The 16,001-nt window shown below is 30.3% G+C and overlaps 3 protein-coding genes across 3 annotated transcripts; 2 read left to right on the top strand and 1 right to left on the bottom strand.

Annotated features, from left to right (window-relative positions):
- Positions 1–403: 403 nt before the first annotated feature.
- Positions 404–5,434, bottom strand: LOC129911289 (uncharacterized). The gene is made up of 4 exons (XM_055989024.1): positions 4,137–5,434; positions 1,228–1,711; positions 784–1,162; positions 404–713 (listed from the first exon to the last, which is right to left on the bottom strand). The coding sequence occupies exons 1-4, from the start codon at positions 5,116–5,118 to the stop codon at positions 546–548; spliced, it is 2,013 nt and encodes a 670-aa protein (XP_055844999.1). The 5' UTR covers positions 5,119–5,434; the 3' UTR covers positions 404–545.
- Positions 5,435–6,850: 1,416 nt separating this feature from the next.
- Positions 6,851–7,708, top strand: LOC129911300 (acyl-coenzyme A thioesterase 13-like). The gene is made up of 2 exons (XM_055989045.1): positions 6,851–7,022; positions 7,276–7,708. The coding sequence occupies exons 1-2, from the start codon at positions 6,936–6,938 to the stop codon at positions 7,612–7,614; spliced, it is 426 nt and encodes a 141-aa protein (XP_055845020.1). The 5' UTR covers positions 6,851–6,935; the 3' UTR covers positions 7,615–7,708.
- A 592-nt stretch (positions 7,709–8,300) lies between these two features.
- LOC129911297 (cleavage and polyadenylation specificity factor subunit 5) lies at positions 8,301–15,229 on the top strand. The gene is made up of 5 exons (XM_055989041.1): positions 8,301–8,673; positions 12,279–12,543; positions 12,882–13,047; positions 14,964–15,078; positions 15,147–15,229. The coding sequence occupies exons 1-5, from the start codon at positions 8,549–8,551 to the stop codon at positions 15,166–15,168; spliced, it is 693 nt and encodes a 230-aa protein (XP_055845016.1). The 5' UTR covers positions 8,301–8,548; the 3' UTR covers positions 15,169–15,229.
- The last annotated feature ends 772 nt before the right edge of the window (positions 15,230–16,001 follow it).

Genomic DNA, 16,001 nt, shown 5'->3' with positions numbered 1-16,001 from the left:
AATCCTTCTGTTTTATAAGCTATAGAAGATTTTTGTATCTTGAATAGTTTATTTTTAATAAAATTTATGCCAGACTGCTCAAAATTTCAGGCGGAAAGGGAGAAAATTGCGTCACTTTTTCGTAGGTGCTGCCATGGTTCATCGATTTATAAGACGTTATCACGTCAAAAAGCTTGTAAGGATGTGTCCAAGTCTATGAGAGAGAGGTCCCCCAAAAAAATTTGGATACATGGTCCACAAAGGTTTAGCTACGCCACATCTTCATCAGTAGCACTCTTGCTACTGGCAAATTTTCCCAGTTATTTTTATTTATTTATCTTCAGTAATATATGAACAAGTGGCACCACAAAACCATAACTTGGTTTAAAATAGACACACATTTCATTTTTTGTCAGTTATTACAAAATTTTTGTTTTTTTTTTTTATTTAATCGCATATTTTAAGAGTTAAATGATTAAACTCTTTGGCACTTTAACAATTTCCATACTTAAATAATAAATAAAAGAAATTACGAAAATAATATTAAATAAATAATATTAATTTACTCATTGTTTTATATCAAAAGTTTCCATCATATCAGTATATATCGAAAATCCACAAAAAGTACACCTCAGATGAACGTCCGTATCTCCAAAAATACTTTTTAAATTATCAATATCTTCTATGAATAATCTATTGCAACTAAGACAAAAATTTCTTGACAATAACGGTACCTGTATTAAATAAAAAACCAAAATTAAACTAAACCCACGGAAAGTTAATACATAAAACTAAAATACTTACCACTAAGTATGAAATTGAACATCGAGGAACTGAATGCATATCTGCACACATTAATGTAGAAAAATCAATTGGTTTATCACAGTACGTGCAATTCTCCTGAGCATCTTCAAATTTATTTCCCAAATCCATAAGTAGACAATCACTCAATGTATTTAAATTTTCATGAACATTTCGGAAAACATCTTCTTTGGACACGAGTTCTGAGTGAAGTAGTTGCAGTTTGTATTTCATACATTTGCCAGCGAGCATTTGAAAAGGCGATAAATGCTTTAAACTTCGAAGTCGTTGCAGTCGTAAATTTATATAAACGCTTTCAATAATCTTGGTTAACGAGTTTATTTCATTTGTCATGACTTTCTTTACAGGATTCAATTTTATACTGAAAATGAAAACAAATTTGTTTCTGTTTTAATTCTATTGATGGGATTGAATTAATTTTCTTACCGTTGATAACTTATCCCCGCATTCATTATCAACAATTTCAACTGCAGCTTTTTGAAATAATGTTTTGTTATTTTTACATCTTCAATAGAAATATCTTCATATTTCGGTGATAAATTGTCTTTTAAAATTTCCATTCTAATAGCTTCGGCGCAATCTATAAGATTTTCTGAGCCATCGTCAATATCATTGGTAAGCATTTCCAATACATCTATGCCATTGAAGCTACATACTGATAGGATAGCATCATTGGAAGAGTATATCGAAGGGTGTTTGTAAGGTTTGTTGTGGTATAAAATGAATGTCCATATAATTTTGTTTGGCGATGAAACTAGACCCAAAATCTGATAGTTTGCTTGATCATATTCATATTTGACATTCTCTTCGGTGATACCAATAGTGTCTTTTTGGATGTTAAGTTTTATTAATTTAACTACTCCCGTGATGGTAACAAAAATATATTCTGTCGGAGATAAAAGATCAAAGCCTTGAACAGAAAAAAGAAACATACATATTATTTAAGCTTTAAGAAAAACTAAAAAAGTCGGAATCACTCGATAAAAATCATTAGATGAAAATCCATTATTTTTAGAGGCAAGGGGTTAATTTTAATTGTGTCGTTTTCCTTCACTCTATTTGGGAGTACTCTAAATTTTAACTCCTTTTTCTGGAGTGATGGAACATAATGAGAGTATTTTTTTTTTTTATTTGTAATTGTGTGTGTGACAGGACAGAAATTGCTCATTTCCTTCAAGAAAATAGTGATAACAGACGTAGGGAAAAATTTGTATGAACTAAAAAAAAATTCGCTATTATTTCATGCAAATGCTTCATGCTTTACGCTTGCCACTACTAACTACGAACATTTTTGAGTTTTTTTAAGCCTTATTGACAGACACACTTGGTTTGATTTTATATTTGTAAAATTAAAATATCCCATCGGGTGCAGAAAAAAATGGGATTAATTTTTAAAACTTCAAATTCATTACTGTGTGTGCAAATCCGTGTAAATCCGACTAAAAATGTGGAATAAATCCGGAGTACTCCGTAGTACTAAAATTACTCCGGAGTAATATTTTTGTACACTTTTGTGGCGTGAAGGAACACAAAACCTTCAAAAGTGCAAATAAGTACTAAAAGGTTACTCTCATTGGAGTGAAGGACAACGGTATTAGATAGATAACCTTGATTTTTTTCTCGAAAATCTTAAAAAAAATAGATTTGTAATTTTTGTAATTAAATGGGTAGGCATATTCATTGTGAGCTCATATCTGTAAATCAAATCTTGTTTCGAGACCTTGATCCGAAAATATCTGCTTCCGAATGTGAAAAAATAAAAATACTCGATTGCAAATAATTCAGCAACCAGACGTCCAAGAAACTTTTGGTTTTCAGTAACGAATAGAGTCTAAAAGACCTTTTTTTTGATGTCTCACTCGATGGATTTGGAGGACTTTTTTGAAAATCCATTATTTTTAGGCAAGGGGTTAACCTTGATTTTTTCTCGAAAATCTTAAAAAAATAGATTTGTAATTTTTGTACATAAATTGGTAGGCTTATTCATTGTGAGGTCATATCTGTAAATCAAATCTTGTTTCGAGACCTTGATCCGAAAATATCTGCTTCCGAATGTGAAAAAATAAAAATACTCGATTGCAAATAATTCAGCAACCAGACGTCCAAGAAACTTTTGGTTTTCAGTAACGAATAGAGTCTAAAAGACCTTTCTTTTGATGTCTCACTCGATGGATTTGGAGGACTTTTTTGTAAATCCATTATTTTTAGGCAAGGGGTTAACCTTGATTTTTTCTCGAAAATCTTAAAAAAATAGATTTGTAATTTTTTTACATAAATTGGTAGGCTTATTCATTGTGAGCTCATATCTGTAAATCAAATCTTGTTTCGAGACCTTGATCCGAAAATATCTGCTTCCGAATGTGAAAAAATAAAAATACTCGATTGCAAATAATTCAGCAACCAGACGTCCAAGAAACGTTTGGTTTTCAGTAACGAATAGAGTCTAAAAGACCTTTCTTTTGATGTCTCACTCGATGGATTTGGAGGACTTTTATGAAAATCCATTATTTTTAGGCAAGGGTGATTTTTTCTCGAAAATCTTAAAAAAAATAGATACGTAATTTTTTTACATAAATGGGTAGGCATATTTATTGTGGGCTCATATCTCTAAACCAAATCTTGTTTCGAGACCTTGATCCGAAAATATCTGCTTCCGAATGTAAAAAAAAAATATTTCGATTGCAAATAATTCAGCAAACCAGACCTTGAAGAAACTTTTGGTTTTCAGTAACGAATACAGTCTAAAAGACCTTTCTTTTGATGTCTCACTCGATGGATTTGGAGGACTTTTTTGTAAATCCATTATTTTTAGGCAAGGGGTTAACCTTGATTTTTTCTCGAAAATCTTAAAATTTGTTTACATAAATTGATAGACATATTCATTGTGAGCTCATATGTGCACCAAATCTTGTTACGAGATCTTTATACGAAAATATCTGCTTTCGAATGTAAAAAAAAAGATAATCTTCTAAATTGTATGCCAAACTTAAACTTAAAAAATTAAAAAAAAATTATTAATTAATAAATAAATTACCATGACCGCATTTTTTTAATCTAAGATACGTAATGCAAACGAAACACTTGCAAAATTAAGAAAATAAAAGCAAACATAAATCCCAGAATGATATGCTATATATGTATATTCGACAACAAATTAATTATTTGCAGGGAAATTTTTTAGATAAAGGGTCAAAATATTCAATTTAATAGCTGTGATAAAAGTTTCCTTTATAATCTGTGAGAGTTACAGGAGCTTAGATCTATTCCTCGTATGCGTATTTTTTACAAAACAAATAAAGATCTTTAAAAAATAACATCTACAAATATATAATTACCTGTTATTTTGATGCTTCCCAAATATTTTCTATTTTTAAACAACAGCTTGCCTTCCTTCGACAATATGAATACAATCACATGAGCCGTTTTCGATGTCACACAAATCCATCTATTTGTGATCTCACAAAAACTCATGCTAATCTGTTTGCAACTAATTCTATCTGCATTTGGCCACAACGTATCAACGTCTATAATTTCATTGCCTCTCAATTCGAATACCTTAACTATGCCATTTGAGAAACAAGTTACTATCAAGTTCTTTACAAAGTAAACAAGAGATATTCGACCCAATGTAGTTGTGTACTTAGTCAAACAACGGACACATCCATCGTTCGTCAATGAAAACAAAAGAATCCATCCAGTTGCATTGGCAGTCACAAATATGCAACGTTTATCTGTTGGATCCATATTCCACGAAAATGCTGTTGTACAAGTATTTTCAACAGCTTCTCGAAACTTTTCAAAAGTTTGACTCTTTGGAGTAACTGTGACTGGGAATAATTCCAGATGCAATTGATTCAAATTGCAAACTTCTATTTTCCATTCACGACTTATTGTATCGCGTCGTCTTAGCTCACACGTTCCATTGTTAGATACTATAGCTAATATACTACTTTGGAATAAGTTTTTAGGACTCCAAGTAAGTACGACAGGCTTAAACTTTGGAGGGTCTTCTGACAATTCAGATACAAAAATAGGATCTAAGGCAAAGTATTGTCGTTGTGTGGTATTTGAATTCAAGTATATTTGTGCCATGTCAAATTTAGGAACAATTTCTGAAGCTACCCGAGTGGAAGAGAGTCTTAAGTTTTCTACGGCATATGGAAAAGTATAAGGCGCTAAGCTAGAGTGTCGCAATTCGAGTAAAACAACATCGGAAGTGGATCCAAAGAGTCCCACATTGAATTCGGATGATGTTAAATTGAATCCATGGATTGTATTTTGTTTGAATGCGTATGTAGATAATTCTCTAAACTCCATGATGAATTGTTAATATTTTTTTGTTATTAAATTGGAGGGAGCATGCAAATGTCTGGCGGACAGTTTAAAATAAATACAACCGGCAAATGGTTTTGGCGGTTCTGCCAGGAGAGTTTTTAACCAAATTTTTGTTATTAAATAGGTTAGCGGTAGATCATTTTATTTTTAGTTCGTCTTAAGAAATTTATTTTGTTTATTTAAAGCTACAACAACCATTCAATTGAATTTTAACTTTTTTATTAAAGCAAATTTCTCAGTTCTCACAAAATCAAAACAATTTTATTTATTTTTTGTACACAAATCAAAAATAACAAAGACAAATGTCAGAAAATTGATATCAACTGCGAGACTTGAAATGGAAATGAATTTAAGAACAGTTCACAATAGTTTGTGATTTATCTTCCATATTCAAAGGGTAAGTTTACACGACGTCTATTCCTTTCATTTTTTTCTTTATTTTCATTTTAATGACTGATCCTTTTATCAGTTTTTAAGCTAGTTGTACAAATATTTTTGAACTATAGCTCTATTTCAAAAGTTATATTATACTAAAATAGCCAAAACGTGGCTTACCCAGAGTGTTGAATCGTGCCTTATCGGCGAGTTAAAAATCTTAGGGCCAGTTGAACAAATATTTAATCATTGGTTCAGGATAGTTTACCTCCTGAAATTGGTTGTAAAGCATATGTTAAAATAGCCAAATCAATTGAACCACAGCTAATCCACAAAAATTGGCAAGTTAGTTTCTGAACCAAGGTTGAACCACGTTTGAATAACTGGCCCTAAGCCAAGGCTCTAACTCACTCATTTCAGTGAGCTATGGTTTAAATATTTGTAAAACAAGCGCTGAATGACAGTAGTTCGAAAGTGGGTTATTTTTCATTGGAAGTGTTTAACTCACTGAATTTGGGTCTGATCCAGTTATAGTTTAATTCTTATTCAAGCATGTGCTTTGATATTTTTACTTATGACCCTCTGGTCTCTATAAAATTAAATTAAGTTTGTCTTCAATTGAATATGATAGGATACAAGAGAGATTATTTAAAAGCGTTTTTTTGAGTGGTTTTACCCTTTTAGCTAAGTATACAGTTCTTCTAAAAAAATAATGCATTTCTATTGGGAGAGATTTTTTTAGATTTGTTTAGATTTTTTCAGAAAAAAAATATTTTTTAATTCATAAAGCTAAGTATACAGTTCTTCCAGCAAAAAAAAACCAATGCATTTCTTATGGGAGACATTTTGTTAGGTTTTTTCCCAAAAAAAATATTTTTTTAACTCACCACAGCTGTAAACCAAAATCGAAAAATAAAAATTATAATCACCACGTTTTTTTTCTCGCAAAACAATGTGCAATCTGTTCACCAACGATATTTTTTTTTCTTCACCACTCATTTTTTTATCAAAAAGAACTGTATACTGGGCTTTAACCAAAATCGAAAAAAAATTTATACTCACCACAATTTTTTTTTCTCGCCAAACAATGTGCGTCCCATTATTTCTGTGGAAAAAAAATTACAATTGTCATCTGTTCACCACAGACTTTTTTTCAAGAAAAAAAAATTGTTCAGTATTTATTATTTTTTTTTATCGAAAAGAACTAGGCTTTTGTGTAGGTATTTTCAAAATTTAATATAATTTCTTAACTTTTTATAATGCCGAACAAACGAATAGTTCCCTATAAATGTAACTAATCTATTGTGAACTTATTATATTGACTGAAGAATGAATATTGTGAATTGAATTTTAAATGTCAAACTGTATCGTGTAGTTTCATAACAAAAAATTAAAATTCAGTCAAAGTCCATAAATTGTGTGTCATGTCAGGAAAGAAAGGTGTAGAATTTTTAAAGCAAATTGCTGAATATATGGCAAAAACCAAAGGATATGACAGCGTTATGAAAAAGGTAAGTACCAAAGTGGTACAAATTTTATATGGAAACGAATGTTTACATTAACGGAACATTGAAGTTGTCAAAAAAATGGTTAAGATGAGTTCACAATTATATTTTAAAAACTATGTCAGAAGACCCATTCACAATAATTTTCCGATTATTTATTCACAATAATTTTTGAGCTAGTCTGACAGGGTGCAACAATTTTTTTTAAATTTTAATAAAGTTATTAATTTTATGCAATTTTTATTTTTTAATTTCAAAGGTGCAAATCACAAGTGGCGGTGATGGCAAGTGTATGGCTGAATTTACTGTTTCTGAAGAACATCTCAATCGTGGCGGGGGATTGCATGGAGGATTCACCGCGACAATTGTTGATAATATAACAACATACGCCCTTATGTCAAAAGATTGTCATCCTGGTGTCTCAGTTGATTTACATGTGAGCTATTTAAAAGCTGCCAAAGAAGGTGATGAGGTTATAATCGACGCAAATACTGTTAAAGCTGGGAAAACATTAGCATACATTGAGTGTGAACTAAGGCACAAAAAGAATGGTTCCATAATTGCCAAAGGAGCACAAACCAAATTTGTTGGTTTTTGAAATTTTTAAAAGTCAAAAATGAATATAGTGTCACAAATATTAAATTGTAGTTTATTAAAAACTAAATAAATATACATAGGATTTTCCCCAAAAATCTTTAATATCTTTTATTTAATAAATAAATTTGTAACCTAAATATAAATTGCTTTGTAGGCGTTCTGTTTAAAAAATAAGACATTTTTTTCCAATACATTTTTAATACCTACATATAAAAGATAAATTAATTTAAAAATGATTTTGAAATACTATAAAAATTAAATTGCATGAAATTTGATCACCCTGTCTTCAAGTCTCTAAAAACGCCATTTTTCTTTATTTCGAGTATCGGCCGGTATTTCGATGCGGTCAATGAAAATAATTCACAATCGTCAAAAAAAATGATGTAAAAGAAAAGTGTGTACGCCATAAACAAAAAATACCAAGACTGGAAAATTTCGTACGTCTTTCCCCCCAAAACCCTTTTGTGGACAGTGCTGTCTGTGAATATATGTGAAAGCCACCACGTTGATAAATGACGTTAACACGCACACATTTATAGATTCACGACATTCACCACACATCGGACACGAACACAACGATAGGTTCACGACATTCACCACACCGCGCAGCTTGTAGGCAAACGTCAGTTGACCGCCGAGTTTCCAGTCTTGGTATTTTTTGTTTATGGTGTACGCCAAAACCAAAAAGTAATTCTCTTTCCTCTCTTGTTCTTGGCAGCTTGAAAAATTTTCAGTGGGGATTTTTTTTTTACTTTTTTCTACAAGAAATTTAATTAAATAAAACGTGGATAAAATTATAAAGTTTACATTCGTTTGCGCTTTTTTTCCTTTCAAATCTACTCTTGGCTTTTGCTAGTGAAAGTAGATTTATAAATTGAAAAAAAAAAAACACCAAAAATTGTCTGCAGATAAACTTTGCTGAATTTTTCTGAAAAATGGCGTCCCAAGTTGCAAACAAAGCTGGAACTGGCTGGCCACGGCGAACTAGCCAGGGACAAGTTGAAGGATCATCGAATAATAAATTAAGCCAATCGTTGACGATTAATAGAACAATAAATTTGTAAGTTCTTTAAATTAAAATAGTATATCTAAGCAAAGTAATTAAAATAACCCCGAAAATATACTGGGCGAATGATTCTTCCTACTATATAGTGGATAGACATGGATTTAGCTATTTTTTCTTAACAATTCTGTTCTATCTGTAGGTTTGTACATCATAATTGGTTAGTTCCCGCATGAAACCTTAAATGTGTTTTCTTTTATGTGGCTTCTATGCTCTAAAAATTTATAGTACACTTGTGTACTGTGTCTACGTTCTAGGCGTTTTTTTTTTTTTGTCTTTTTCCTTTCTCTTTTTGCATATTTTGAACATTTCTTACTTTGACCGCAAGTGAGATATATTGTTCGGATACCTACCAAAAGAGTGGGTAACATAATAAAGCCATCTTTCCTGATACCTACTTAAAAGTTGGTTTATGAATGTTTCCATAGAACAGAAGTATTTTATGGAAGAATTCGTTAACGCGCTACTGAATAATATAGACGGGAGAGCAAAAAAAAACCCAATGTTGAAAAAACATCAAAGTTTGCCTTGGCTAAAAGACATTTGAATAAAAACATGCAGTTTTGAATGAGAGTTTTTTTTGGAGTGATGATTAACTAACATTGGATCCAATAGTAAAACATTGTCCATCCCCCAAAGTGTAACAATTACAACCACAAGAATTATACTCTCAAAACGATAAAAACAATGTGTTTTACACGCAAAAAAAAAAATGTAATTGTCTATAATTATGCGATTAATCTATCACCTCTAACTAATTTGGCTAGTTTCACTGACCTTGGGATAGTATTGGACTCAAAATTAACTTTTACTGACCATTTTGACTACATTATTAAAAAAGCTAACATGACTCTTGGTTTTATCAAAAGATTTGCTCGGGAATTTCGTGATCCTTACGTTTTAAAAACTCTTTATGTCTCATTCGTAACATCCATTTTAGAATATGGTTGCGTTATATGGGCGCCATATTATGCGTTTCATATAAATAGATTGGAGTCTGTTCAAAGAAGATTTATGGTTTAAGATTTCTACCATGGTCAAATCGAATTAACTTGCCACCATACGCTCGACGTATTAAACTAATAAATCTTCCATTTCTAACTAGTCACAGAGCGTATCTACAATTTTGTTTTATTGTCGGGATAATCAATGGATCGATTTCAGCTCCATCGATCTTCTGTCGATTAAATTTCATTGCTAGTCAGTATAGTTTGAGAAGGCAGTTGCCAATTTCTAACATTTACAGAAGATTAAACTGCGGTGCTAATAGCCCTTTAAATCTTTTAATTAATATTTACAATAAAAATTCAAATATTGACAATATAAAATCACTTAACTTTAAAAAAATATTCTTTATTCAAAATAACCCATAACGTACATTAGATGTAAGTTTTTCTTTTAGTTTTGTAATAATATAATACCTATATGTATATGTAATTTTAATTTTAAGAAAATGTACCTATGTATATCGTTAGTATTTAACGAATAAACTTATGATAAACTTATGATACTTCTTCTTTATAACCAGCAAGATGAAATTTCCTAGTATGGAAAGGGCCATTTGGTTAGGTGGATTGCAGAATTGATGAATTCTCCTATCTTAATACATATACAATGCTGTGCAAACATATGCAACTGTTTCTACTTACTATTTCGTGTTTATTTTCTGCACGTTTCTGCTCATAAGAGAAATATCAAATTAAGAAGAGGTAGGCCCTAGGGGTATACTTTGTATCTTTCAACTTTTTATAAAAAAAAATAATTCTTCAATGGGTTTTAAAAATAAAATAACAAAAATCATTAAATTTTTCTGTGTAAAACATATATGCAACTTTGTATGTCAAAAAACATGTTGGACCAACGGACAAAGTCGCAAACTTAATAAGGATACAACCACAATTTGAAGTCATGCATTTGACAATCATCTAAAAAAAATTACAGGCCATACAACACCTCCTTCCATACAAAAACAGTTGCATATGTTTTGCACAGCACTGTACCTAAGAATACCATAGAACCATATTTCTCGTCAGTAAATTTGATATTCACGCATGTTAATGACTAAAAAGTCGATGTTTGTATTTGGCTAACTCAAATTCACGATCTGAACCATATAGAAAATATATATATTAAGATTGGAGGAACAAAACTCATATTTTTAAACAATCTTTGGGGCGGAACCAAAAAAGCCAACCAACCACTAGATCCCAAACTAATAGCTTTTTTGAACAACAGTTTCAACACTATTTTGAGAGTTTTGTTGTTCAATTTTTTGTTAGTTTGAATCGATTGAAAAACTTTCGAACAAAAACAGAAGTGGTTGTGTTAAAAATCTTATATTATGAGTTTTATTGGTCGGATTTTCGAGATCAACGTGTTCAGGGTCAGGGAAAATGACAGAGCTTCATTTAGCTTTTACATGCTCTTTGTTTTTTCATGATATGACCATTTTTCACTGAGATACAGTCTGAGGAAAATCACTAGAAAAATGAAGAATTTTTTTTTTTCCTGTAATTTTTTTTTTTAAACAAAAAATGCATTTCCGATGTAAGATTAAGTTATAATCTCTCAACTTTGAAATACTCGGCCCTAACGACAACGAGATATCCGTCGGAGCGGAAAATTCTCCGATTTCATACGAAACTTGCTTCGAGGTCTGCTTCCGACAGATAAAAACTTCGGATGAAATCGGACAAAATCCGCTCCGACGGGTTACATCGCTAGGGCCGAATAAGTTCAAATTCGTCACATCTAAGACCCATAGAGCATATTATCAAGAACAGTCAGTGTTAGGGTTAGTTTTTTCATTGGTTCCAAACTTTTGACGGAGGTGGCCAAAAACAAAAAAAGTTCTTAATTGGTTTAAATTTTTGGTGAGGTTTTTACTTTATGATTGACACTGAAATTAATTGGTCTTAGCAATAATTTGATCAAAATAAAGTATTTAACACTAACGCATTTTATTAAAGCCTCGAATCACAAAACAAACCACACACAAAAGATTACAATAGGCGTGTTTTTTCTACAACTCAGTAGCTACTCAAAACAACGAAAAACAATAAAAACAAATACTTACTTGTGTAATTTGTATCATTGTTTTGCGAATAAAATGAAAAATGAGTAGCTACTGAGAAATAGAAAAAACACGCCTAATATATTATGTTCAATTGTATTACATACTTATTTTTTTACCATTTATGAGCGAATTTGTTAATATCCTGAAAAAAATCCTTAAAAAAAATAGGAATAGAAGACTTTGATCCGAAAATTATCTGCTCCTGAATGTAAAAAAAAAGAATGAACAAAAAGAAAAATCCAATGCATCCATTATACAGCAACTAGACCTTCAAGGAACTTTTGGTTTTCAGTTATAAATAGAGCTTAAAGTGACCTTTCTTCTGATCTCTCACTCTATGGATTTGGAATAAATTTTTTATTTAGACATAAAAAAATAAAAAAAATTACACAAGTATTCTAACCGTCCATAATTTACTTATCGGTCTAAAACATAAATTACAACATAAATTAATCAGACAATCTATTATCATAAAAAAAACATATTACTATTATAGTTAACTACATAACTATTTTCTTTTAATCAGATATCCTTTGACAAACTACACCTTCGGTACAAAAGAACCCCTTTTTGAAAAGGACCCATCAGTGCCAGCACGCTTCCAAAGAATGCGAGATGAATTCGACAGAATCGGAATGCGTCGCTCTGTAGAAGGAGTTTTGCTAGTTCACGAGCACGGTCTTCCACATGTCTTGCTTCTACAATTAGGTACAACATTCTTCAAATTACCTGGTGGTGAACTTAATGCTGGCGAAGATGAAGTGGAAGGTCTAAAAAGACTTCTTACAGAGGTAAGTTAAGATACACTCAAATAATAATCAAAGAAATCGTAAGGAAGCCTATCTCGTTTGTTCGAATCTGTAAACGAACACCACCAAGATACATGTTTTCTAAATGATGGGAATTGTAAACAAACTTTAAAAAAAAAAATTGTTAATAATTTAAATCACTTTATAAATTTAAGTAAAGATTCGTGTGTGTGTGTGCACAGAAACGCATAAATTTTGTTAAATAAATTAACATTAAACCACCAACAAAAAAAAAAAAAAACTAGATGTGATAAAATGTGTAAAAAGCGTTAAAACTTGTAATTTATGTTAGATTGTATATGATTGTATGATTTATTTAGACATTAGGCAGACAGGATGGCGTTAAGCAAGATTGGATTGTTGAGGACACCATTGGAAATTGGTGGAGACCAAATTTCGAACCACCACAATACCCATACATCCCACCACATATCACCAAACCCAAGGAACACAAACGACTGTTTTTGGTACAACTTCACGAAAAGGGTAATGTTTCATAAATGACAAATTGTAATTTAATTTTATGCATAAGAACAAAATTTGGAGATTAATTAATAACAAAAAAAAAACATTGTTACTTTCCTAGCTCTAGAAACTGTAAAAATCAATACCAACAGAAACTAATTTTATTTTTAATTTTCTCTTTTATTTTTTATTTTGTTAAATATTTTACTCGTTGCAACCAAAAAAAATCAAAACAAAAATGTAGAATGAACAACGACATACCATTTGTGCGATTGCGCATTGTAAATCTCTTAGAATAATTGTTTACTTATGTTTTTTTTTCTTTTTTTTTTAATAACAGAACAACAACAAAAAAAGTGTAATTTGATTGAGTCAAATAATATTTGCCGCTGTACAGATTCTTTTTGCCTGCAATTGTTTGTTGAATTTTTTAATTAAATCGAATGTTTTTATATATAAATTTGTAAAAGAATTTGTAATAGCACTGTTTGCAAATGGCAAATCAAATTTGTGTACTCTTAAGAAATCTTTTCTTCTTACAAATTGTTGCAAATGTGTTTCTACTATTTTTAAAAAGAACTGTATAAATGAAGTTATGTCTTCATGTATTTTGAAAATATATATAATTTATATTTTGTTGAAACTCATTTTGAAATAAATTTCTGTAATAACTATCGCTCTGTACTTATGGAAGTTTTGAACTGACTTGAGTTTTTGTAGCTTCATATTGAACAAAACAAAAATATATTTTTGTTAGGATAAAAAAAAATCTGTTATTATAAAACTCTTTCAAAATATTGTAAATTTATTTAAAATTTATAAAAAAAGCTTTTTGTGCAAAGTGTTGAAGTCTGAAACTTGTGGGTTTGCATTGGCATTGATTTAAAATTGTAATAAACAAATGCATCCTAGTTACCAGTCTAATAGAGTAATGTTTTATAATTATTTTAATTTTTTTCCATGACCTTAGTTATTAAGCATGAAGAAAAGTTTAAATTATTTAAAAGTTAATAAGTGAAGGGAAAGAATGCTTCTTTTTTATCGCCAAGTACAGTATTGCCAATGCTTTGGCTTTTACCGCTTATAGTTGCTTTCAACCCAGATTTTCAATTTGTGTAAATTAATTTGCGTTCAGTGATGTAAAATTATTATGCAATTTTTGATGCGATGAGCTCAAAAAGAACAAAGGCAAAGGGTTACACTCACAACAAAAATTGAGTAGATAAAACCATTTCTTCGGTTGAATTTATCTAGTTTTCATTATTACTTGCAGTATTGTCAAGTTTTGGATTCGTAAACAAAATTGAACTCAAGAAAACAATCAGACATGACATTGCGATGATTGAGAATCCCATAAAATTGGGTTTCGCAATTTTGTGTGTCTGTCTTTATCTTGACTTCTCAATAAGAAGTTTTGGAGATTTTTTATTTTTTGGACCAAAATTAACTTTCCATATGACCGAAACAGAAAAGTTCATTTTTCTCAAAAATGGCTCCAACGATTTTGATTAAAAAACACGTAATAAGTTCCTACCTAAAAAAAAAAAAAAACAAAAGCCATAACTTTTGTTTTTTTTTTAGCATTTTGTGTTTATAAATTTTGTTTTTAGAATTTAAATTTAAAAACAAATAAGATCCTCTAAAGGTACAAATGTAACCAAATATGTACATACAAAATTATAATACTCTTTCTTATTACATATCTATGAATTTAATGTTTATCTACACAGTTTCAGTTCACTTTGCACAAGAAGCTCTCAAAATCTATTTTTTGTAAAACATAAATACCTACATTGTTTTTATTTTAATTCTTTTGTTTTTTCAAATTAATAAAAGTAGACAACCTGTGAATTTGTTAAATGTATTAATTTAAGAAAAAAATTAAATATTTTATTTTTAATTCTATGTATTAAACTTGATTGTTGTTATTTTTTTAGCATTATTTGCCGTACCTAAGAACTACAAGTTAGTAGCTGCACCGCTTTTCGAATTGTATGACAACTCGCAAGGGTATGGACCCATTATTTCGTCATTGCCGCAAGCGTTATGCAGGTATTTTACATTATTGCAATTATTTATTATAAATATGTACTTATACTAACAAAACTTTATTTTTTTAGGTTTAACTTTATTTACATGTAAAGCGAACAAATACGTGGGCAAGGAAGAACAAAGTTAAAATTTGAAAAAAAAAAAATAAAAATATGATGAGAGATAATTTTACTAAATGCTCATTGGAAAGCCTTTTTAAAGCTGAAATTGACATTAAAATTAATGCAAATTGTATTAGTGTGTATTTAGTTTATCAACAAATAAATATACTATAGTGTAAAATATTTAACAATAAAAAAAAAAATAGCAATAGAGAATACAAATTATTATTTTGTTTAACTTAATTATTGGGCAAGGTGCGCTATAAGTACTGTAAGTTGATGAACAATTCTATCTCACTTCAAAAAACGCAGTTACGACGAGCAATACTTTGCGAGTTCAATGTCATTAAATTAATCGATTTCGATTGATCAGCGCCATTTACACCAGAAACCACTAAAAAGAATGCTAAAAACTAAAATGCTGTGGACGAATTAGCCTTATAGCCTGTTTTCACTAGGGCCTTAATGAAAACTTCCTATTAACATGTAAATATAACAACTTAACCAATAGGAACAAACATTGACTTAATATATATGGACTGCTAGAAGCATATTCAGGTTGGTTCCACTTGTTTCTTCGCGATACTAGCGCCCTAAAAAAAAGCGGAGAATAAGTGCAACATTTTTGACGAAGTGCGAAAGGAACAAATATAGAAAAACAGAGAAAGCACTACCTTTTAACGACAGATGTCATTCACTAAAAGTTTCCTCTTTTCGCCGTCTAAGGTTGTACCGCTAGTAGAGCTAGAAAGATGTGGAATCATTTTTTTTCAATTTTTGTATGGAAAAGTCAAACGACTAGCAGTCCATATATAGTAGGTC

Source organism: Episyrphus balteatus, chromosome 2 (assembly GCF_945859705.1).
Source record: "Episyrphus balteatus chromosome 2, idEpiBalt1.1, whole genome shotgun sequence".
NCBI classification, from domain to species: Eukaryota; Metazoa; Arthropoda; class Insecta; order Diptera; family Syrphidae; genus Episyrphus; species Episyrphus balteatus.
This window is presented reverse-complemented; position numbering and strand designations above follow the sequence as displayed.

Bases quoted from the DNA above. Each gene is read 5' to 3' on its own strand.
- LOC129911289 (XM_055989024.1), bottom strand. From the start codon at position 5,118: ATGGAGTTTAGAGAATTATCTACATACGCATTCAAACAAAATACAATC. The intron at 1,712-4,136 runs GTAATTATATAT...TTTCTGTTCAAG, and splicing joins GGGAAGCATCAAAATAACAG to GCTTTGATCTTTTATCTCCG. The intron at 714-783 runs GTAAGTATTTTA...TATTTAATACAG, and splicing joins GTTCAATTTCATACTTAGTG to GTACCGTTATTGTCAAGAAA.
- LOC129911300 (XM_055989045.1), top strand. From the start codon at position 6,936: ATGTCAGGAAAGAAAGGTGTAGAATTTTTAAAGCAAATTGCTGAATAT. The intron at 7,023-7,275 runs GTAAGTACCAAA...TTAATTTCAAAG, and splicing joins ATGACAGCGTTATGAAAAAG to GTGCAAATCACAAGTGGCGG.
- LOC129911297 (XM_055989041.1), top strand. From the start codon at position 8,549: ATGGCGTCCCAAGTTGCAAACAAAGCTGGAACTGGCTGGCCACGGCGA. The intron at 8,674-12,278 runs GTAAGTTCTTTA...TCTTTTAATCAG, and splicing joins ATTAATAGAACAATAAATTT to ATATCCTTTGACAAACTACA. The intron at 12,544-12,881 runs GTAAGTTAAGAT...TGATTTATTTAG, and splicing joins TAAAAAGACTTCTTACAGAG to ACATTAGGCAGACAGGATGG.